The sequence below is a fragment of the Bubalus bubalis genome, chromosome 7 (assembly GCF_019923935.1).
Source record: "Bubalus bubalis isolate 160015118507 breed Murrah chromosome 7, NDDB_SH_1, whole genome shotgun sequence".
Lineage (NCBI taxonomy): Eukaryota > Metazoa > Chordata > Mammalia > Artiodactyla > Bovidae > Bubalus > Bubalus bubalis.
Window position 1 is genome coordinate 116,189,479 of NC_059163.1, and position 24,847 is coordinate 116,214,325.

The 24,847-nt window shown below is 38.2% G+C and overlaps 1 protein-coding gene across 5 annotated transcripts in view; it reads left to right on the forward strand.

The window, feature by feature from the left end:
* The window catches only part of PRDM5 (PR/SET domain 5), a 250,533-nt gene that overhangs the window by 157,976 nt on the left and 67,710 nt on the right, over positions 1-24,847 (forward strand). For all 5 annotated transcript variants that reach the window (XM_045166318.1, XM_045166317.1, XM_045166320.1 and 2 more), the window contains one exon: positions 14,952-15,037. In XM_045166318.1, coding sequence (XP_045022253.1) covers positions 14,952-15,037 — 86 coding nt within the window. The remainder of the gene's footprint in view (positions 1-14,951; positions 15,038-24,847) is intronic.

The following is a 24,847-nucleotide window of genomic DNA, read 5'->3' on the forward strand; positions in this document are numbered from 1 at the left end:
TTATCTGTTCCCTGACTAGATTCTGAGCTGAAGGGCAAGACAGATCTGGCTTTTTAATCAAGTCTATTGAAGGAGGGAAGCTTTCTCAGATATTACCTGAGTTAATCCTTTCATAGCCAATGTGATAGGTTTCTCAGATCATTCCTTCTCATTTTCTAAATGAAGCTGAGATTCAGAGAAGCAAATGACCTATCCAGTCAGAGTAATAAGATTCAAATTCTTCTTACTTCAAAGTCTATTTTATTTTTGTGTCATCTCTTTTTTGCTACAAAGCTGTAAGCTGCTACAAAACTGTTATCACCACAAAAATGAAAAAAAATTCAATAACTTCTTCAGTATATAAAGTTGAGAAGTGGAATCCTGGAAGTAGTGTTTTATTTCTGCGGTATGGCAAGTTTATGCTTTAGAACCAAGTGAAAGGCGTTTTGATTTTTTTTTAAAGCAACCATCACTTGTTCATTTACTCCATAGTCATCTTTAGAGTGGGCAATAACAGATAATGATGATTAAATTTAGTTTCACCAGATTCTTTCTATTTTTCTAAATGACTTTATTTTTAGGGCAGTTTTAGGTTCATGGCAAAATACAGAAAGGTACAGAGATTTCCCCATCTACTTTGCCCACTCCACCCATGTGTAGTCTCCCCTAGTATCAATATTCCGAACCAGAATGGTACATTGGTTACAATTGATGAACCTACACTGACAGCTTATAAGTCTTTAGTTTACATTATGGTTCACTGTTGATGTTGTACATTCTTTTGGTTTGGACAAATGTGGATCCACCATTATAATATTCAGAGACTTTTCACTGCCCAAAAATTCACTTTGTTCATCCAACCATTCTCAACCCCTGGCAACCACTGATCTTTTTACTGTCTCCTTAATTTTTCATTTTCCAGAATGTCGTATGGATGGACAGATTACTTCTTTTATTTCTGGGAAATGACTTTATTTATAGTTGACCCTTTCATTTAGATGGATGTACATTTGAATGCACTGCAGTGTGATGAGATTTTTATAGAGGCAGTAGGCTTTTCATCATTTTCCCATTATGTTGAAGGAGTCAGTTTCATTTTGTTTTTATAGTATTCAAATTGTCCATCAGTATTTGGGGAAGCCAGTTTTCTTTGTTGTAACATTAGATAACACTGAGCTTTATGAAGAGGAAATATGACTTCAGATTATCATTCTTTCCAGTTTGGCAGTTGGTAGCTTTCATCATTTCCTATCTGATTCAGGGACACTTGCTTTGTGTAGCATTAAATGCAGTTTTCTTCATGTTAATTTTCTTAGAACAGGTTTTATTTTATTGACTCGTGCCTGTGGTCATTCTATCAGGCAGTGATCACTTAGCTGTTGGATTACTACTGGTCTTTTAGTGCTGGGAAGAATCTTAGTATTTATGTCTCTGTTGTATTTTTTTCTTAATGTTGTTGTTGTTGCTCAGTTGCATCTGACTCTTTGTGACCCCATGGACTGCAGCACACCAGGCTTCCCTGTCCTTGACTATCTATCAGAGTTTGCTCAAACTCATGTCCATTGAGTCGATGATGTAATCCAACCATCTCACCCTCTGTCATCCCTTTCTCCTGCCCTCAGTCTTCCTCAGCATCAGGGTCTTTTCTCATGAGTCAGCTTCCCACGTCAGGTGGCCAAAAGTATTGGAGCTTCAACATCAGTCCGTCCAATGAATATTCAGGCTTGATTTCCTTTAGGATTGACTTGTTTGATCTCCCTGTAGTCCAAGGGATTCTGAAGAGTCTTCTCCAGTACCACAGTTAGAAAGCATCAATTCTTTGGCACTTAGGCTACTTTATGGTCCAAATCTCATATCCGTACATGACTGTTGGAAAAACCATAGCTTTGACTATATGGACCTTTTTCAGCAAAGTAATGTCTCTGCTTTTTAATACACTGTCTAGGTTAGTCATAGCTTTTCTTCCAAGGAGCAAGCATCTTTTAATTTCATGAAGAAGAGAAGTGAAAAGCAAAGGAGAAAAGGAAAGATATTCCCATTTGAATGCAGAGTTCAAAAGAATAGCAAGGAGAGATAAGAAAGCCTTCCTCAGTGGTCAATGCAAAGAAATTGAGGAAAACAACAGAATGGGAAAGACTAGAGATCTCTTCAAGAAAATTAGAGATACCAAGGGAACATTTCACACAAAGATGGGCTCGATAAAGGACAGAAATGGTAGGGACCTAACAGAAGCAGAAGATATTAAGAAGAGGTGGCAAGAATACACAGAAGAACTGTACAAAAAAGATTTTCATGACCAAGATAATCACGATGGTGTGATCACTCACCTAGAGCCAGACATCCTGGAATGTGAAGACAAGTGGGCCTTAGGAAGCATCACTACGAACAAAGCTAGTGGAGGTGATGGCATTCCAGTTGAGCTTCAGCAATACATGAACCGTGAACTTCCAGATGTTCAAGCTGATTTTAGGAAAGGCAGCGGAGCCAGAAATCACATTGCCAACATCCGCTGGATCATTGAAAAAGCAAGAGAGTTCCAGAAAAACATCTACTGCTTTATTGACTATGCCAAAGCCTTTGACTGTGTGGATCACAATAAAGTGTGGAAAATTCTGAAAGAGACGGGAATACCAGACCATCTGACCTGCCTCTTGAGAAACCTGTATGCAGGTCAGGAAGCAACAGTTAGAACTGGACATGGAACAACAGACTGGTTCCAAATGGGAAAAGGAGTACGTCAAGGCTGTATATTGTCACCCTGCTTATTTAACTTATATGCAGAGTACATCATGAGAAATGCTGGGTTGGAAGAAGCACAAGCTGGAATCAAGATTGCCAGGAGAAATATCAATAACCTCAGATATGCAGATGATACCACCCTTATGGCAGAAAGTGAAGAACAACTAAAGAGCCTCATGATGAAAGTGAAAGAGGAGAGTAAAAACGTTTGCTTAAAGCTCAACATTCAGAAAACTAAGATCATGGCATCTGGTCCCATCACTTCATGGGAAATAGATGGGGAAACAGTGGAAATAGTGTCAGAGTTTATTTTTTTGGGCTCCAAAATCACTGCAGATGGTGATTGCAGCCGTGAAATTAAAAGACGCTTATTCCTTGGAAGGAAAGTTATGACCAACCTAGACAGCATATTAAAAAACAGAGACATTACTTTGCCAACAAAGGTCCATCTAGTCAAAGCTTTGGTTTTTCCAGTGGTCGTGTATGGATGTGAGAGTTGGACTGTGAAGAAAGCTGAGGGCCAAAGAATTCATGCTTTTGAACTGTGGTGTTGGAGAAGACTCTTGAGAGTCCCTTGGACTGCAAGGAGATTCAACCAGTCCATCCTAAAGGAGACCAGTCCTGGGTGTTCATTGGAAGGACTGATGCTGAGGCTGAAAGTCCAATACTTTGGCCACCTGATGCGAAGTGCTGATTGATTGGAAAAGACCCTGATGCTGGGAGGGATTGAGGGCAGGAGGAAAAGAGGATGACAGATGATGAGATGGCTGGATGGCATCACCGACTCAATGGACATAAGTTTGAGTGAACTCCGGGAGTTGGTGATGGACAGGGAGGCCTGGCGTGCTGCAGTTCATGGGGTCACAAATAGTCGTACACGACCGAGCAACTGACCTTAAGTAATACTTGGACAAAATACAATGATTTGCTAAGATTGCATAATTTACATGTGATTCATCTTGAGTGAAACTTGAGGCTTAAACTTTCTCCAGTGTATCGCATTGCTGGTATTTTTATTTCTTATTCTTTTCCGTGCTTCCTAACCCTTAGTATTACTCTTGAACTTACCCTAGAATTATATTCCTTCCATAACTCATAATGTTGGTTGATATTATCATGTTGATAAACAAGCAGTTGAGGATAAAATCATCTCATCTTGGAAGCTTGAGGGTCTGTAGTTTGTTATTTATGGTCTAACTGAGATCTTTAAATATGGAGAAACTTCTGCATCATATAATCAACCATCAGCGATACTTTTTTTTTTCGTACCTGGTTCATATCCAGAGCTTCTCTGGTGGCTCAGACAGTAAAGAGTCTTGCTGCAATGCTGGAGACCCTGGTTCAATCCCTGGGTTGGAAAGATCCCCTGGAGAAGGAAATGGCACCCCACTCCAGTACTCTTGCCTGGAAAATCCCATGGATGGAGGAGCCTGGCAGGTTACAGTCCGTGGGTCTCAAAGAGTCAGACATGACTGAGGGACTTCACTTTCATATCCATATCCATATCACTTTCATAGCCAGGATCCATGGCTCATACGGGTGAGTCATATGGCTCATAGCATTCGTATGGGTGAACCATGGATAATCTGTGTTCTGATAGATTATGTTTTCAAATTCCATTTTATTGATTTCTTCCTTTTATGAGCTTTTATAAATTGCTTAACCTCTTCAAATCTTAGTTTCCTCACCTGAAAAGCAGGCATAATAAAAGCACTGACTTCATAACATGTTTCAAGGTGCAGATTAAAGTGTAGGCAGAGAACTTTGCACAGTGCCTAGCCTGATGTAAGCTCGCTGTAATGTGAGCTGTTGCTGCCAACTGTGCTGCGTTTTGTTGTTGTTTTTCCTACTTGTATTTAATCACAAATAGATTCATACTCCCTCAATATACTCTCTAACCCTCTAGTCCCAGTGTGGTCATCAGCATCTTTCCGTAACCTTTAGCAGCAGCATATAGATCATCTCTGGAACATGGATGAGGGTTTGCTGTCAGACAGCCTCGTTTGGGCGAGTGAGTGGTGCGTGGACTGGGTTGCCTTCATCGTTAGCGAAGGTGAGCGTTTAGGTCCATGCCTGGCAGGCAGCTCTGTAATTTATCATCCAGCTTTCTATGCTGGACTGACAGAGATGGCACTCTGAGGGTCAGCTGAAATAGGAGAGCACGTTTTCCTGTTGGTTTATAGCTTCTTAGGGTCAGTGAAAGCCGGGGTTAATTCCACAAGGTAATCCACGGACTGTGACATGAATTCCATCAACTGTTCATAAGTTACGGAAGAAGTTCTAGGAACTGCCTTTGGGCCTTTAAATCTCTGGGCCAGAAGGTTAATTACTTGCCTGCAGTTCCTACCAGCTTTCCATGTTAATAGATACCGGCTGTGTTGGCCCTTCTGTTCTGGTCTTGCTTGAATACTGTTATTTGAACGTAGTAATAAATCACTGTCTTAGGAAATATTTAATTTTTTGGTAACTATCTGCTGTCATCTTAGAAATACAAAGAGTTGGTATATTACGGTTTGATTATGCTTGGATTTTTAGCCACTTTTTCTTCTCTAATAGTTTTTCCAGTGGAATTTAGCATTCTTTGTAGAATACTTCTTCAAAGTTGTGAAAACAATAGGTATAACTAATTATAAGTAACTATAAGACAGTGACAATTATTCATAAACAAAAATAGACAAAAAAGACACTGTATACACAGATGAAAATTTAAACATGTCTTTTCACATTTTTATAATTAAATAACCTCTGTATGTTGAGAGAGAATTTATTTTGCTATATTTATTTTCTAAGTGGTTAATTACTAATATGTAGGCCAAACTAAATATTCTTTTACCTACAGGTAATCTAAGAGTTAGCAGAATAGTTGAGTGTAGAATCTGCATAGAGATAAAATTTCCTCTTCATCCCCATCATACTTCAGAGATTGATGTTGAGAGCTTCAGACTTTTCCTAAGAGATCTTACTCATAGGTAAAATCTTGAGCTGTATGTTTAATTCTTATTCTCTCAGTGTGATTTTGACACTTGAAATAATTTTTGATCAACCACATCTGTGGAATAAACCATTCCCCCCCCCCTTTTTTTTTTTTGCTGTATTCATCTCTTCCCCCGTTGATTTTGAGCTAATAACAATCATATATAACAAGTGAGAGAGAGATTCATTTTGACTTTGAATAGTAACGTGATTTTTTTTTTAACTTTTTTGGAAAAATATCAAAGGACTTAGTTTTTTTAATGCAAAGATTATAATGCTCATGTCAAAGTCACAGGCATCCTATCTTAATAGGAGGTACATAGGGAAGAGGGAGGGAGTGACAAGTGTCTTGGAATAGAATGTGATGAACAGTTATCAAATGAACAGCACAGTCACAGAGACTCTGGTAAGATGGATTGTTTAAAATATACCATCATTTATGTAACTCTATTTTTATTATTTCTTTTTTCTTTGCTTTGTTGGGACCCTCAAAAATGAAAGTGGCCTATGCAACAGTTTTCACTGTTGAAACTGTAATTCAACATCTTTATTGTAAATTATTAGCTAGTATTATCAATAGCTGCTGCTGTTAAATTTAGAACGCAGCATATTCCTTTAGGAAAACCAAAGGAGATTTGATTTCCTCTGATATGTGCTTCTTCCTACCATTGCTACCATGCCAACTCCCCACCCCCACCCCATCCCCCCAAGCAGCTTCTCTCTGTGCTGTTTTTCTGTAGCTCTGAGTTGTGCCTCAGGCCTGAGGAAGGTTTTATATCTTTTATAGGTTTTGGATAAGAGAAGAGTTTTCTGGGCTTCTTGCTACTCAAAGTTTGATACTCTTGATTCATCCTTGCTGGCACTGAAACAGGAAATCCCCTCTGTGTGCAGGCACCTAAGGTTTAACTGCTTCATCACTTCATGACCACTGTTTGCAAAGTACGCTCTTAAATACTGGGTTAAATAAAACTTAGGGTAAAAATTCTTAAAAATGGAAAACTACTTGGTAAAAAGATGCATGGTTTTCCACCAAAGTCTGACTCCCTTATAACAAAACCAAATCAGTGGTTACCTTACTTTACTTAGTGACCTTACTGTGAAGTGTCTCATGTATCAGTGTGGAGAATTCACATAGGAGTTTTTCTTTCTTGGTCAGAACCTTTAAAACTTTCTTAGTGTCTGGATTGTTTCTGATGCTTCTGCTGTTTGTGGAACAACCTGCTTTGCTTCTGGCAGCACTCACGTCAAGGACCTCAGGAAGGACAAATCACATGGAATGGGTGACATTTGCATCTGTTTCCTGCCCAAGCCAGGGCTTCTTGAGTAGGAAACCTTTTACTTTTTCTTCCTGGTTAATTGTATTTTTAAAGTATTCGTGAAGTCTTGTCCTTTTTTGTTTTGCATCTCATATCCTATTTTGTTAGCATCAGTAAAACATTTTGTTTTGCCCTCAACCGATACATAGGTCTGGCTTCTTTTTATTTCGGACTAGAAAGTTAGAACATGACTCTCCTGTTTAACTTCCTCCCAGTGAACCCCGCCTCACTTGCTTTGCCATCTTTTCAGAAATGAACTGTTGATACTGAAACTGAAGGTTCTTAAGGGAAAAAAAAAATGCATCTTTTACTTTCTTGAAGTGCTGTAGAAACTTGCATTTTTTTTAAAAAAAGACTCGATTTGTTTTGGTTCAGTATTTTGGGACGCAAAGGTCCCCCTCGGTCATCTTTCAATTTTTACATTTTATGGCCCACTTCATTACAAATAGTGAACTCTTTAAACTTTAAAAAGTAGAGTATCTCTAAATACTCAAGGAGTAAATGTCAAGTTCAGATTTCTGTTGTCTTTCTAAGATGACAGTGAAATTCCACAATATTTGATTAATAGCAGCATCCCAGGAGTAACAGTTTGGGGTTCAGTGAAGTAGGGTTTTGTGACTCTTTTGGCTACAGAAAAAAAAAGTATTTCAGTTCATAGAAAATTGCCAAGAATGAATTTGAGCTACTCCTGTTTCTCAGTGTAGCATTTTACTTCTCTCTGTACTGTACTGCTAATTTATTAAATTTCTCCATTTTTAAAGGGATTAAAATGGTGAAATTGGAAAAGTACTTGGGTAATGGTTATACAATTCTAATTTTTGGTTTAATTTTCATTTAGAATGAGTCACTTTGATGTTTTGTAACAATTTCGTTAATAGAAATATAAGAAATATAATTCATAAATAGAAAAATAAGCCAATCCTGTGATATTGATGGAAAACAAATAGCAAGTTTTAAAGAATTCCCATATAGTATATATATGTTAAAGTTCAACCACGTGGAACCATCTGACAGTATTTTTCATGAAACATACACTTCTGAGGCTTGCTTTCTTCATTTGAAATTGCCATCTCCAAAACTTGATTTTTGTTAGAAAAATCAAAGTAAAAATTAAAATTATGGCTCAAAACTCCTTAAACATTATTCAATTCAATTATTTAAACATTATTTAATTTGAATTCATCAAAAATGAGAGTTTGACCTTACTCCATCTTAAATTACATTTTCTCTGTATATATATCTTTTCATGTTTTCAGAGTTATGGGAATTCCTGAAATCTATATAGGTATTAAAAAATATACTGATAAAATAAAAGTTAAAGTTATTAAAATGCTTCCTGGAGATAGTTTATTTTGATTTTAATAAAAATCTCTTAGGACATTCATTGATGTTTTATACTTGTTTAGAAATCTCTAAAAGTATAGGGCTCGTTAGCTGTACACTTTTTTTAAAAAAACAGTATGGTAAAATATACATAACATAAACTTTATCATTTTAAGCACTTTGTTCTGTACATTTTAATTTTCAGAGTTGATCATGTCCAGATTATTAAGTCTTTTGCATTCAGTGTGTTTAGTGGCATTAAATAAAATTTGATGAATTTCTGATAGAGTGATCAAGTTCGTATCTAAATTTAAATCCATGGTCTAAATTTAAGAATATCAAAATATCTAATATAGGTTTATCGAAGTTTGCAAGATTTTTCTTTACTAACTTTTGTTGCATAAACACATATCTTTAGAAAGGACTTGTCAAGGTGGACATTGGAGTGATTACATAGCAGTAGATGGATATTCAGTGATTCGGTGGCTTTAAGGCTTTTCCATTTATCATGAAGTTTCATGCTAACCTGAATTCCCTTCACAGATTTTAAGATTCCATTTTATTTTACTTTTTTTTAAACTTTCTATTTTGTATTGAGGTATAGCTGATTAACAGTGTTTTGATAGTTTCAGGTGAACATCGAAGGGACTCAGCCATACGTATATATGTATCCATTCTTCCCCAAACTCCCCCGTTTTAATATTAGCATGTTAATCCTTTAGTGAGGCCTGGAGTTCTTCTGATGTCTTTATAGCACAAAAAATGGTAAAGTCAATAAATTATAATCCTAATGGCATACATTAAACAAACAACAATGGCATATATTAAACTAGAATCAGATTTTTCCTGTTGTGTTTGACCATACGTGCCAGTGAATGGTTTTGGTCATAGTGTGTTTTCTTTGTTAAAGATGCATGGTAGTGTGTTTGGGGACCAGGCGAGACTCTGGGTACTTCATGTGGCATCCATATGTCCCCCTTTCATTACCACCAGCTGCCTTTGCAAAGCCATCTGCAGTTTTTGGAGTTCTTTTCTAAATATCCACACTCACCCCCTTTGTGTATTTCAAGTACTTTTAGGCTACGTCCATCTCAGATGTGGCAGCAGTGGGAATTTGGGGGCACCCATTTCAAGTCCAGTAAGTTAAAAAGCTTGTAATTCTACAATAAAGAGTTACAGAAAAAGTCACTTAAATTGGCATCAAGAAATTACATTCAGTTCTTTTACCTTTCCTAATGACCTTTCTTAAGTTCTTTTCCTGTCGTCACCTACCAGAGGTCTTTCTTCAATCCATCTCCTTGTTCTATTTTCTTCTTATAGTGTCAGTATCTGAAATTATCTTGATTTTTCTTTACCATTTTCTTGTCTTATTACACTAGTAAAATTGAAGAGGCAGTGATTTTGTGAATATATTCGCCAACTGTGTTCTTAAAGCCCAGGGCAGTAAATAGAAGATGGTGTGTGCTCAAAAAATGTCTGTTTAATGAATGAATAAATTAGCTTCCAGGATTATCTACTTTGTGACACCTGTTCAAGTCAACTTAAAATCAACCTTCTACAGTTGTCATCATGTTTCTGTGTGTTCCTTGATGTGTTTGAAGAAAACAGAAGTGGACTTTAATGATATTCAGTGTCAGAATAATTTAAAGAAAGAAGCAGATGCAACATGCTCATCTATTTTCCTTAGTTAAGTGAAAACATTTTGCTGTTAGATATGCTTCAGTATTATTCATGCTACTACGCTCATTGAATCTTAGCTATTGGTAGCTAAATCTCATAATGTAATATGGGATGCTTGCCAATACTATTTTTCCTTTCTAAATCTTGAAGGTAGTTACTTAAATGTGGTTCTCAAGGCGAGGTTCAATATTAAGTCAGTATGTGCATCCGCTTGGGATCTGCTTTGAGATATAACATGCATTCCTAGCCTGCCCCTGACTTTTTCCTGATGAGCTTTGATAACTAAAGGAATGCCTCATTCTCCCAGTCAGAAAGATCTGGTCAATGTCAGCTGTAATTGCAAGAAGCAGAGTTTTTGACAGTAACTTTAGAAAGTCTAACCTCATTTATATAAAAACTAGCCATATTATTAATTTATGTGATGGTCTAAGGGTTAAATATTAAGCATTAAAATTCTGATTCTACCGTTTAACAGCTGTGTCATCATTAACAAATCACTTATCTTCCCTGTGCCTTACTTTCCTCACTTGTAAACTCAAGCTATGAATTCCTAGATCATAATGTTGTTACAAGAAATAAAATTACTAATTTACCTCAAGTGTTCTGAACAGTATGTTTCAACCATTACTTTTCCATTTACGTTGGTTTTTAGCTCAGTTTGTTTGTTTGTTTGTTTTTAGCTAAGTTTCAGATGAGCTAATTTTCATGTTAGTGAGAATTTGAACATTGCTATTAACTTATGCAAAATGTGAACAATCAGTCTTCAAATCTACTAGAGGTGTTTAAAAATAATCATTGTTTGGATTCACATCATATTGTACATCGGAGCTTATATACTGGCAGTGATCATGTAAGAAAGAAAGATCTATATTCTTAGAGTTAACCAAAATTGAAGGATAATTTTCACTTACGCCATAATAATTTTATGTGTAGACAAAAATATTTCCTGGAAACATACTCATCATAGTACTTGCAATAATGACAGAAAATATCACATGCATATTGTGAAAAAAAATAACCTAGAAATAACAGCTTGTCTTTAATTTTCAAGTTAGACAAATGGCTTTAATATTTAGCAGCATGTTGGCTTATACAGGTAACATTCAGCTTCTGATTGTGTGAGAGAGCAGATAGCTTTGTCCATGGAGTCTAGAGAGACAGGATTGCTTTAAACATGCTCCAACCAAAAGGGTGACAGCTTAATGTAGTCTGTCAAGGCTGATTCTCAAATCACACACTCTGGTTTTTAAATGAATTTATCAAAGCCATTTACCCAGTGACAGCCTTTAAAACTGGAGGTATACCCTGGGGTGGTAGAATGAGTGGAGTGGAACTTACTCAGTACCCAGACCTGTCAGCTCAACATTGCGGGATCTCAGGGTTGGAAGGAGGTGGAAACACTGATAGTCTAGAGTACGGGTTTCTCTTCTGAGCATTCTACTTAGGTCTCAGGAACAGCAGACAGAGAGACATCAATGATGATAATAATTGCCTCCACTATGAACAAGGTGATTCTATGAGTTTGCTAGTACTGCTGTAACAAAGTACTGCAAACTGAGTGGCTTAAACAACAAAAACGTATTGTCTAATACCTTCTGTTATGGAGGCTAGAAGGCTGAGATCAAGGCGTTGGCATGACCTCACTCCCTCTGAAGGCACCAGGGAAGCATCTGCTCCAGGATTTTCTTCTGGCGGTTCTGCTGTGGCAGCGTAACTCCACTCTTCACAGGGCCTTCTCCCTGTGTCTCTGTCTCTTCATGGGTATGTTCTTGTATGGACACCAGTCACATAAGATTAGGGATAACACAACTCTAGTGACATTTGCAACAGCTGTATTTCCAGATAAGGTCATTCTGAGGTGCTGGAATTAGGACTTTAATATGTGGATTTTTTTTGGAGGTGGGGAGCACAGTTCAATCCGAAATAGGTGGCCATACATTTTTATTGTCCCAACTGGATCAATTGTCTCAGTGCAAAAGAGTGCTGTTAATAATTGTTCCATGGTTGCCGACACAGAGACTGCTTTAAACAAACCTGAATGTTTGATCAGAATATCTTGGAGATAGGTAAAGTTTATTCCATTTTTCAGAGGTTCACTAAGGTTGCATGGCTTCCCCAGAGTTACACCTAGAAGAGGATGAGCAGTATTCAGACTCAGAACAATCAGACTATAGAAGAGGAGAAAAAGCTCATGTCTGTAGTGGAAACTTCTGCATTATGACACCAGTTAAAATAGGGAATTAACTTGTTTTGCCCCATTCTCTAAAATTCCTTAGCATTTGTTATCTCGTTTTCCTTGCTTAATCAATTTTGGCTGTCATGAAAGAAAATAATAATTTGATGTGTTTCATTAGGTTTAATTCATGTAACCAACAACTATAAATCTTTGATTCTTTCATATTTTCCTGGCTATTCTATTTGTATTTGGAGAGCAATCACACACATAAAGTTCTGTCTTTGATAGAAAGAGAATAGCTATGAATATTAAGTTAATTCATGATTGCTAAAAATTTCTGAAACATCTTTACCAACAATTTTACTGTTTATCATGCTTTATCTGTAATCTAGATTGATTTAATTGTTAATAGATAAGGAAATATTTTAGCACTCTTCTTCTGATAAGAAAATTGAAAATCTAAAATGTAAAAGATTTTACATTGAAAATCTAAAAAGTTACTTCCTTTTCATACTTTCTGAAGAAGGAAATAAAATTATCTGGACTTCTGGGATATAGGAGTTACCTCCATGAGCATTAGCAACTTGCTCTTTTTTTCCAGTCTTTTTTCAGTGAGTTTGCATTGTTAAAGTTCAGTGATTACAAAATCAATAAATGATGATTTCTGTTATTACTTCTGTCACTGATGCTCTTACTATTATGGCTGAGGCTATGAATATTTTTTTCATTCTTGTCGAAAAAAAAATTTTACAAATATCAGAGAACTGAAAATAATAAAACTTAAGAGGTTAGATGTAGGGAGAAGTAAGTAAAAAATGGCTATTTAAGTTTCTCATTTGGTAAGTGGATGAATGTGGTATAACTAATCAGGACAGGACACACAGTGGCGGAGGATAAATTTCATTAATGCTGAATTTTAATTGTTGGTGAAATATACAAATGAAGGTACCCAATGGGTATACAGATAGCTCAAGATAGGAGCTCAACAGAGATCTGGAATGAAGATAAACATATGCTATCATTTTAGGGTTAAAATAGGATTATCTTTTCCTAGTTGTTCAAATAAATTGGACCCTGCTAAGTCTTTATTTTTTGTGTGTATGAAAAGCCACACCTACCCAGGTTCACAGCCATAATAAAGTCAAGAACTCTCAGTTGATTTACTTAGTGCAGAAGTTGATTTTATCTCCCAGAAAAAAATTGGTAAGCCTAGATAGTTCGTTGAAGAGTTCTGTTCCAGTCTGTGCTGCCTTTGTTATTTTTCGGTTTTTCTTTCTTCCTCCTCGAGTGGTTGTCATTGTTTCACACTGTCCACTTGAGAGAGAGTTCAGAGGGAGTGTCCTGGGTGTGTCTCAAGGAGAGGCTGGGGAGCTGCTGAGCTGGCGGCTCTGCCCCAGTTGTTTGCAGGTGACGTTACTGTCGACAAGGGTTCAGAGAGCAGGGCGAGTCCCCCTGTGCCTCAGGGCCTCCAGTCCCAGGAACGTGGCTGGACACTTTATAAAGCAGCTGGGCAGAGGTCAGGCAAGGCCGTGACGAGAAGTGACCATTGGTTTAAGCCGCAAGAAGCTCATTGTCGACCTGGTGGACATGTTCACTGGCATGACTCAAGTAGCCTGTGCTTGGATGAGACTGAGTGAGAAGAGAATCAAATGGGATGTAAGGGAGCAGAGGACCAGCATACTACTTGTCCAAAGGCCTGTCCCTGAGGGGGAAGGGGAGACAGAAATTTTACATGTGCTGAAGGCACATATTTTATTGTATTAATGTCTACTTGCAGCCAGGATCTAGGATCCTGTCATGTAAGTACATTCTCATTTCTTCATACTAGTGATTTTGAGTTACTGTCCATTCTGAATAACTAAGCTTTGACGAGTGAGTAGCTTCACATTCGTCCTGGAGATTAAATTTTGTTGTATTTTTTTATTTTTATTTTTTACAGTAAAACTTTTTAGAAATTGTGATGTGGATGAGTATGCTTGCTTGTTTTAAAAAAATGGGTTTACCTGTTTTCTAGATATAACCTCTTCTCACTTGTAATAGAAAGTATGAATCACTTATTATTTAGTTTAACAAGTTCTGTTTAACATATATCAGATTTATTAAATCCTTTTAAAACTCATAACCTTATTGAGGTAGACTATGAAATCTTTTTTAAAAAACAAAGTATCAGTGAAACAAAGATCCCTATTATGTTCAGTACAGAGCACATTGATGCAAAATCTTTTTAACAAATTCTTACAATTAGGAGATTTAATTTGGTCTGAAATATTAAAAGGAAGGGGCTTCCCTGGTGGCACTAGTGCTAAAGAACCTGCCTGCCCGTGCAGGAGATGTAAAGATGCAGGTTCCATCCCTGGGTCGGGAAGATCCCTTGGAGGAGGGCACGGCAACCCACTCCAGTATTCTTGCCTGGAGAACCCCAGGCTCCCAAGGAGAATCCCAGGCTCCCAAGGAGCCTGGTGGGCTACCATCCTTGGCGTCACAAGGAGTCAGGCTTGACTGAAGTGACTTAGCAAAGGGAGCGAGCCTGCTGCTGGTAAATGTGGCTGGTATCTGATGCAGGAAGTGCTCCGGGCTCACTGCCTCTCCACAGGAGGGACAGCTCCTCCTCTGCCCTGAAGTGCCCTGGGGTCGCCTTGCCGCTCCTGAATCTCTTCTTGGCCATGCACTAGTGTTTGCGAAGGCCTGGTGCAGGAGGAGTGGTAGTACGTGCCTACTTTGCTGCTGTAGACTTTTCTGACAGGAAGCCTGCCTTTATCTTGTAGGTGAGCGTCCCTATCAGTGCCCTTACTGTGAGAAAGGATTCAGTAAAAATGACGGCCTGAAGATGCACATTCGTACTCACACCAGGGTAAGACAATATTCTATCTCATTTCTTATAAGATTCACACTTATTTTAAAGATATTTAACTTTACCTGAGAAAGCAAAGGTGGTATATCTGAAACTTTATGCTTGTGGTGAATATTTGAGGATATCTTTTTTTTTTTTTTTAAGACATAACAATGAAAGAAACAAAAATCCAAATCCCCAGAGCCTTCCCATTCTTTAACTTGTGAACTAGTTCTTAGGAGTAACAGGAGTTACAACTGTCAAACAGCCAAGTAAGTGAATGTAGCCGAGTATTTGCCAGAAATGCAGATGCCAGCCCTTCCCGAACAGAGGTGCACCTGTCAGCCTGTGACCGTTAATTAACGGTATGTGAGCGAGTATATTTGCAAGAAAGACGTTGAAGACAATTTGAATTCTCGTGGGAGGTGGCAGACAAGGGAGCCCCTGGCTCTGCAGGGTGAGCCCGGTACCCTCCTTCATTCTTTTGCCAAGGGTGCCCTTTGCGCCTCTGCTGTCAGCGCCTCCCTGGATCATTGTCTTTCTGTGATACACAGCTTTTTCAGACCCCAGCCTCTGCGTCCCACGCTAGAAAAAAATGGCAGCAGCTCACCCTCTGTCTAGCTGCCTTTCTTAGCTCACTGTTCAGTTTAGCACACCAGCTTTACATGGACTTCCCACTTGAACATTTGATGTTTTTAAATAGCTCTTCTTGGTTGTGCTCTATCCATCTTTTCCACTGCATTACCTTTCACACAGTTCTTTTCAGTTCGGCCTTTTGAAAGTCTTATGGTCTGTGTGTAAATGCCAAATTTTTTCAGATTTTGAGAGATGTGCCTAATCCCCTTAAGAGCAGTTCTAATTTAGGCTTCTCCTGAATCCATTTTTTACCTTAGCTGTAAAATAAGAACTTTAGAGGAAACAAATAATGATATCCTTGCCAGTGTAATAATATTCCAGCTTTCCACTTTAGTTCTGTAGGCTATAAAAGATAACCTCTGAGGTCCTGTTAAGAAAACACTCCTCTTGTGTTCGTGGTGGAGAAGGGAGGCAGCTTCTGTGCTCACTAGAGTAAACCCACATTGGGTTTCTCATTCTGATTTAAAATACAGTACTCATATTATATGGATATTTGGAACTGGAGTAACTGCTAAGTACTTCATAGACAGTGAAGGGTTAGATAAATATTACTTCTCTTAATATGGCTTATGTACATATTCAACTATTTATTACAGAGTGAGCACTATTGAAGAGGTTGAATGTTGTTTAGGAGGTTATTCTGGGTACGTGCAGTTGTTACAGTAGTGCCAATGATGTGTTTTAGACCAGAGCAAAAGAGTGCTAATCCCTTATATCAAAACTAATGATGTTAACCAAAACCTGGGCCTTAGGAGTGCATGTTAAACTATTTTACAGAGTTATACCTCAGAAAAGGATGTTTGGATTCAGGGAAAAAATACCTTTTGGGTGTTCTCAAGAATGGGCAATATTTCCAATTTAAATAATATGGTTTTTACTTTGTTTATTCATTAAAATAATACTAATAGTTAAATACAAAGGCCAGTAATCACATGTCAGGTACTATATTTTAGATGTTCAGGTTTATTGATTCACGTAAGGCTCACAACACTTCGTGAATGCATTCAACCTCAATGTGGTAGGTATTATTGTGATCTGTTCTTTTTTAAATATGTTTATTTTTAATTGAATGATAATTGCATTACAGTGTTGCATTGGTTTCTACCAAACATGAATCAGCCATAGGTTTACCCATGTTCCCTCCCACTTGAACCTCCCTCCCACCTGCCTCCCTACCCTAACCCTCCAGGTTGTTACTGAGCCCGGTTTGAGTTCTGAGGCATACAGCAAATTCGCATTGTCTGTCTGCTTTACATATGGTAAAGTATGTTTCCGTGTTACTCTCTCTACCTCCCACCCTCTCCTGCTTCCCTGCCCACCTGTGTCCATGGGTCTGTTCTCAGTGTCTGTGTCTCCACTGCTGCTCTGCAAATAGGTTCATTAGTACCATCTCTCAGGATCCCATGTATATATGCATTACTATACAATAATTGTTTCTCTCTTTCTGACTTACTTCCCTCTGTATAATAGGCTCTAGGTTCATCCACCCCATTAGGACTGACACAAATGCCTTCCTTTTTATGGCAGGGTGATATTCCATTGTGTATATGTACCACAGCTTCCTTATCTATTTATCTGCCAGTGGACATCTAGGTTGCTGCCATGTCCTAGCTATTGTAAATAGAGTTGCAGTGAACATTGGGTTATATGTGTCTTTTTCAATTTTGGTTTCCTCAGGGTATATGCCTAGTAGTAGGATGCCTAGTAGTATATGCCTAGCTGGGTCATATGGTGGTTTTATTCCTAATTTTTTAAGGAATTGCCATTTTTTAAGAGTTGCTAACTGCTCTCCTTAGTGGCTGTATCAATTTACATTCCCACCACAGTGCAGGAGGGTTCCCTTTGCTCTACACCATCTCCAGCATTTATTGTTTGTAGACTTTATGATGATGACCATTCTGACCATTGTGAGGTGATAGCTCATTGTAAATTTGGCACTTCTCTTAATATTGAGTGATGTTGAGCATCTTTTCATGTGTTTGTTAGCCATCTGTATGTCTTCTTTGGAGAAATGTCCTTTTAGGGCTTTTGCCCGTTTTTTGATTGGTTGTTTCTTTTTCTGGTATTGAGTTGTATGAGCTGATTGTATATTTTGGAAATTAATCCTTTGTCAGTTGTTTCATGTGCTATTATTGCTCCCATTCTGAGAGTTGTGTTTACTCCTTATTTATAGTTTGCTGTGTAAATCTTTTAAATTTAATTAGGTCCCACTTGTTTACTTTTGTGTTTATTTCCATTACTCTAGGAAGTGAGTCATAGAGGATCTTGCTGTGATTTATGTCATCGAGTGTTCTGTCTATGTTTTCCTCTAGGAGTTTTATAGTTTATGGCCTTACATTTATGTGTTTTGAGTTTATCTTTGTGTGTGGCATTAGGAAGTGTTCTAATTTCATTCTTTTACATGTAGCTGTCCAGTTTTCCCAGCACTGTCTATTAAAGAGGCTGTCTTTGCCCCATTGTATATTCTTGCCTCCTTTGTCAAAAATAAGGTATCCATAGGTGCTTGGGTTTATCTCTGGGCTTTTGATCTTGTTCCATTGGTTTCTATTTTTGTGCCAGTACCATGCTGTCTTGATAACTACAGCTTTGTAGTATAGTGTAAAGACAGGAAGGTTGATTCATCCAGCTTCATTCTTCTTTCTCAAAATTGCTTTGGCTATCCCGGATCTTTTGCGTTTTCATATGAATTGTGAAATTTATTGTTCTAGTTCTGTGAAAAATGCCATTGGTAATTTGATAGGGATTACACTGAACCTGTAGATTATATTTGGCAGTATAGTCATTTTCACAGTATTAATTCTTCAGCCGAGGAACCTGGAATCTCTCTCCGTCTATTTATGTTGTCTTTAATTTCTTTCATCAGTGTCTTATAGTTTTCTGTTTACAGCACTTTTGTCTCCTTAGGGAGGTTTATTCCTAGGTATTTTATTCTTTTTGTTGCAATGGTAAATGGTATTGATTCCTTAATTTCTCTTTCTCATATTTCTTTGTTAGTGTATAGGAATGCAAGTGATTTCTGTGTATTGGTTTTGTATCCTGCCACTTTGTTGAATTCACTGATGAGCTCTAGTAATTTTCTGATGGTATCTTTAGGGTTTTCTATATATACTATCATATCAGCTGCAAATGGTAAGAGCTTTACTTCTTCTTTTCTAATCTGGATTCCTTTTATTTGTTTTCCTTCTCTAATTGCCATAGCTAGGACTTCCAAAACTATGACAAATAATAGTGGTGAGAGTTGGCATCCTTGTCTGGTTCATGATCTTGGAATGCTTTCAGTTTTTCACCATTGAGAATAATGTTTGCTGTAGGGTTAACATATATGGTCTTTATTATATTGAGCTAGGTTCCTTCTATACCCATTTTTGAACAGTTTTTTTAATCATATATGAGTATTGAATTTTGTCAAAACTTTTTCTGCACCTGTTGAAATTATCATATGGTTTTTATCTTTCAGTTTGTTAATATGGTGTATCACATTGATTGATTTGTGTATATTGAAGAATCCTTGCATCACTGGGATAAACCCAACTTAATCATGGTGTGTGATCTTTTTAATGTGTTGTTGAATTCTGTTTGCTAGAATTTTGTTGAGAATTTTTGCCTATATGTACGTCAGTGATATTGGCTTATCATTTTCTTGTTTTGTGTTGTCTTTGTCCGGTTTTGGTATCAGGGTGATGGTGGCCTCATCAAATGAGTTTAGAAGTGTTCCTTCCTCTGCAATTTTGGAAGAGCTTTAGAAGGATAGGGATTAGTTCTTCTCTAAATGTTTGATAGAATTCACCTGTGAAGCCATCTGACCCTGGGCTGCTTTTTGGGGGGAAATTTTTTTATCACATTTCAATTTCTGTGCTTGTTACTGGATTGCTAATAATTTCTGTTTTTCCTGGTTCAGTCTGGGAAGATAGAACTTTTCTAAGAATCTGTCCATTTTTTCTAGGTTGTACATTTTATTGATATATAGTTGTTTGTAATAGTCTCTTATGATCCTTGGTATTTCTATGTTGTCTGTTGTAACCTCTCCTTTTTCATTTCTAGTTTTGTTGATTTCATTCTTCTCTTTGTTTTTCCTGATGAGTCTGGCTAATGGTTTGTCATTTTTTTTTTTAATCTTCTCAAAGAACCAGCTGTTTGTTTTCTTAATCTTTACTGTGTTTCCTTCATTTATTTTTCATTTATTTCTTCTCTGATCTTTATGATTTCTTTCCTTCTACTAACTGGGTTTTTTGTTGTTTTTGTTGTTTTTTTTACAGTTGTTTTATATGTAAAGTTAGGTTATTTGTCTGACATTTTTCTTGTTTCTTGAGGTAGGATTGTATTGCTATAAACTTCCCTCTTAGAACAGCTTTTGCTGCATCCAATAGGTTTTGAGTTGTTGTGTTTTCATTGTCATTTGTTCTAGGAATTTGTTGATTTCTCCTGATTTCTTCAGTAACCTGTTCATTATTTAGAAACATACTGCTTAATCTCCATGTGTTTGTGTTTTTTGTAGTTTTTTCCGCTGTGATTGATATCTAGTCTCATAGTGTTGTGGTCAGAAAAGATGATTGATATGATTTCAGTTTTTTTTAATTTACTGAAGTTTGATTTGTGACACAAGATATGGTCTGTCCTGGAGAATGTTCCATGTATACTTGAGAAGAAAGTGTGTGTGTTCTTCTGCATTTGGGTGAAAAGTCCATAAGACATCAATTAGGTCCATTTGGTCTAGTGTTTCATTTCAGGTTTGTGTTTCTTTATTAATTTTCTGTTTTGATGATCTGTCCATTGGTGTGAGTGGGGTGTTAAAGTCCCCTGCTATTATTTTATTGCTGTCAATTTCCCCCTTTATGTCTATTAGTGTTTGCCTTATGTATTGAGGTGCTCCTGTTTTGGGTGCACAGATATTTACAATTGTTATCTCTTCTTGGATCGTTCCCTTGATCATTACATAGTGCCCTTCTTTATCTCTTAATAATATTCTTTATTTTAAGGTCTATATTGTCTAAAGTGAGAATTGCCACTCCAGCTTTCTTTTGATTTCCATTTGCATAGAATATCTTTCTCCATCCTTTTGCTCTCAGTCTATATGTGTCTCTAGGTCTGAAGTGGATCTCTTGTAGACAGCATATGTATGGGTCTTGTTTTTGTATACATTCAGCCAATCTGTGTCTTTTGGAGTGTTTAATCCATTTACATTTAAAGTAATTATGTATGTTCCTATTGGCATTTTCTTAATTGCTTTGGAGTTGTCTTTGAGGGTCTTTCCTTTCTCTTGTGTTTATTGCCTATATAAGTCCCTTTAATATTTGTAGTAAAGCTGGTTTGGTGGTCCTAAATTCTCTTAATTTTTGCTTGTCTGTAAAGCTTGTGATTTCTCCATCAATTCTGAATGAGATCCTTGCCGGGTAGAGTAATCTTGGTTGTAGACTTTTCCCTTTCTGTACTTGAAATACATCCTGACATTCCCTTCTGGCCTGCAGAGTTTCTGCTGAAAGAGCAACTGTTAATCGTATGGGTTTTCCCTTGTATGTTACTTGTTGCTTTTCCCTTGCTGTTTTTAATATTCTTTTTTTGTGTTTAATCTCTGTTATCTTGATGAGTATGTGTTCTGACATGTTTCTCCTTGGGTTTATCCTGTAGGGGACTCTCTGCATTTCTTGTCTTGGACTTAACTGTATTTCCTTTCTCATGCTGGGGAAGTTTTCACTATAATCTCTCCAGAAATTTTCTCAGTGCCTTTCTGTTTCTCTTCTTCCTCTGGGACCCCTATAACTCGAATGTTGGTGTGATTAAAGTTGTCCAAGAGGTCTCTGAGGCTGTCGTTGATTCTTTTCATTCTTCTTTTATTCTGCTTTTCAGGGATTATTTCCACCATCCTGTCTTCCAGCTTACTTATCTATTCTTCGGCTTCTGTTAATCTACTATTTATTCCTTCCAGAGTATTTTTAATTTCAGTAATTGAGTTATTCATCTGTTTGTTTATTCTTGATTTCTTCTGTGTCCTTGGTAATTGTGTTAATTGTGTTGATTGCTTCTTGCATTTTCTCCATTCTATATTTTAACATCTTTACTATCATTACTCTGAATTCTTTTTCAGATAGTTTGCCTGTTTCCTCTTTGTTTGGTTGCCCTTGTGTGTTTTGAGTTTGTTCAGTCATTTGCACAAAAATTCTCTGCCTTTTCATTTTCTAAAACATGTATTGTGTCTCAGATCTTTTCTCAGGCTTTGAAGTTGGATCCTTTCTTCCTTTTGGTTTCTGCTCTTGGTGGGTAGGGTTGATCCAGTGGTTTGTGTAGGTTTTTGTTGGGTGTGACTTGTGCTCTGTTGGGAGGAGGTAAGCTTCCCCCAACTCTGGTGGGCACAAATATGAGGTGGTAATCCCTTGTGCCTAGGGTAGGGGTTTGTGTTTTTGTCTTGTTGTTTCGGTGAGCTGTCCTGCTCTGGGTGCTGCCGGCAGTTGGGTGATTCCATGTCTTGTATACAGGTGGAAGCCTCTGTGGGAATTCTCACTAATTAATACTGTCTGGGGTTATGAGTTTTCTGGTAGTCTAGAGTCTTGTTGTCAGTGCTCCCACTCCAAAGGCTCAGGACCTGATCTCTTGCCAGGGAACTGAGACTCCACAGGTGGTTTCTTATGGCATAAAGGGGGATTAAAGCAAACACACTAAACACAGGAAACAAAATGCAAACCCCAGACAAGTGGCAACTACAAAATCAGGCAAATGCTAACAAAAATAATGGAATATATATATATACACACATAAAAAACACCAAAACAGTCCCCCAAAAAAAGAAAGTAGAAGAGATTGACCAAGCGAGCAAAGGAAGGCAAAAATGATACCAACCAGTTAAAAACAAAACTAATTAAAGCATAAACTGAAAACAAAACCAAAGTAGTATGCCAACTGGGGAGTAAAGAAACAAAAGCAAAACAGACTAATAAACATGGAGAGAAAAAGAGAGAAAAGAAAAGATAGTATAGAAAAGCAAAGTTAAATAGAGATAAATAAAGGAGATTTACATATATTAAAGAATAACTACAACAGGGAAAGAATAAGAAAACAAAAGAATACATGTACAGAAGAAAAATAAATGCTTAAAAAATTATTTTAATTAAAAAAAGAAAAAAGGGTAAAACCCCTCCAAACTGCAAAAGGCCAATGTGGAGGCAGACATATTTAAAGGAAATAAAGAGTGTGATTGACAAAAAAGATTCTCAAAAATGTAAAGAGATTTAACAGTACTAATAAAATCAACAACTGTAGCAACAGAGGGGGAAAAAGGGGAAAAAGAAGAAAATCTACAAGGAACCACAGAACATGTTAAAATAGAATAATAAATGTTTTCCTCAGATCTCAGCTGTCACCGTCTTTTCCCTTGCTGTGAGTCACAGTCACATTGTCTCCCTGGGATGCCCTCCAATAGTGAGCTGGTCTGGTCTCTAGACCTGTTGTGGGGGCGGCTCAGACTCTGATCTGGTCCTACTTTTGCATGTTCTTGCCTCTGATGTCTGAATCTGCCCATGCTCATGCATTTCTTTTGCAGGACCTCTCATTGTCCTTTTATATATTCTGTAGATACAAAGTCTGCCTAGTTGATTGTGTGGATTTAATCTGCAGCTTTTACCACTGGTGGGAAGATTGTGTGTTCTTTTCCTCAGCCCCCCTGCCCCTGGTTTCAGTCATGGTTTTACCTTCACCTCTGCATGTGAGTCATCCCCCAGGGTTTGCTCCTGAGGCTGCCCTGGAGCACTTGGGTCTGCCCCCAGGAAGTTCTGGTGTGGAGGTGTTACAGCCGTTTGGGTCCCAGGGGCCCTGGTAGTATCGGGTATCCGGGGAGCCAGCGGCTAGGACGTTGGAGAGTAGGGTGTTCTCAGGGTCTTTTCTAGCCCCTGGCTGCTCTATCCCAGTGGGGACCCCTTGAGGGGGTGGCATGTGAGCTTGGATCACGGGGACCCTGGCAATGCCAGATACACAGGGTTGCTGGCAGCAGTTGTCACAGGAGGTAAGGCCCTGTTCGGGTTTTTCCTAGCTTACGGCAGCTCTGCCCCAATGAGGATTGTTTACAGAGGTGGCACAGCTTCTTGGATCATGGGAACTCTGACAGTGCCAAGTGTGTAGGGACACCAGCTGCCTTAGCCACGGAGCTGTGGTCCTACTTTAGTCTTTTCCTAGCCTCTGGCAGCTGGCAGTCAGAGGGCCTCTTTGGCTGGTCCTTCTCTGTTACTTGGTCCATTTCAGGCACTGACAGGACCCCGCTTGGGGTCCTCTTGTTTCTCAGCACACCAGGCTCTTAAAGGGCCACCCCGCCTGGGGTCCTTCTCTGTTGCTGGGCATGTCAGGGACTTAAAGGGCCCCTTCCTCTGGGGTCTTTTCAGCTCTCTAGCACTGACACGTGTGTTTGGCTGGGGGCGGGGGGCGGGGTGTGGGGGGAGGCAATAGAGATGGCTCCACTCCCTGTATGTGACTCAGCAGTGTTGCCCTGCCTCCTTGTTTGCCTGTCTTTCCTTCAGAATCATTTCCCACTGCGATCTCTCCCCTCAGGTCCTCTTGGGCCATCTGTCCTCAGTCAACAGCAGACCTCGCCCTGGGATTGCTCAGCAATTACTGTGCTCCAGCTCCCAGCCTCTCTGCCTTCCAGAGGACCCATGACCCTGTTCAGGGTATGTAGGGCTACGACAAGGATTTTCTGAGTGATTCTCATTCAATTCAGACTGCCACAGATCAGCTGGTTCACTCTGCAAAGCCTCAAATGCTTCTCCTCTGTCCCAAACAGGTGTCCCATTGTGGGGGCTTGGGTGATTATTTCTGTCCCCGATTTAGGGAAGTTTTCAACTATTATCTCCTCAAGTATTTTCTCATGGTCTTTCTTTTTGTCTTCTTCTTCTGGGACTCCTATAATTTGAATGTTGGGGCATTTAACATTGTCCCAGAGGTCTCTGAGGTTGTCCTCATCTCTTTTAATTCATTTTTCTTTTTTCCTCTCTGCTTCATTTATTTCTACCATTCTATCTTCTGCCTCAGTTATCCTGTCTTCTGCCTCCATTATTCTACTGTTGGCCCCCTCCAGAGTGTTTTTGATCTTATTTATTGCATTATTCATTATATTTTGACTCTTTTTTATTTCTTCTAGGTCCTTGTTAAACCTTTCTTGCATCTTCTCAATCCTTGTCTCCAGGCTATTTATCTGTAACTCCAATTTGTTTTGAA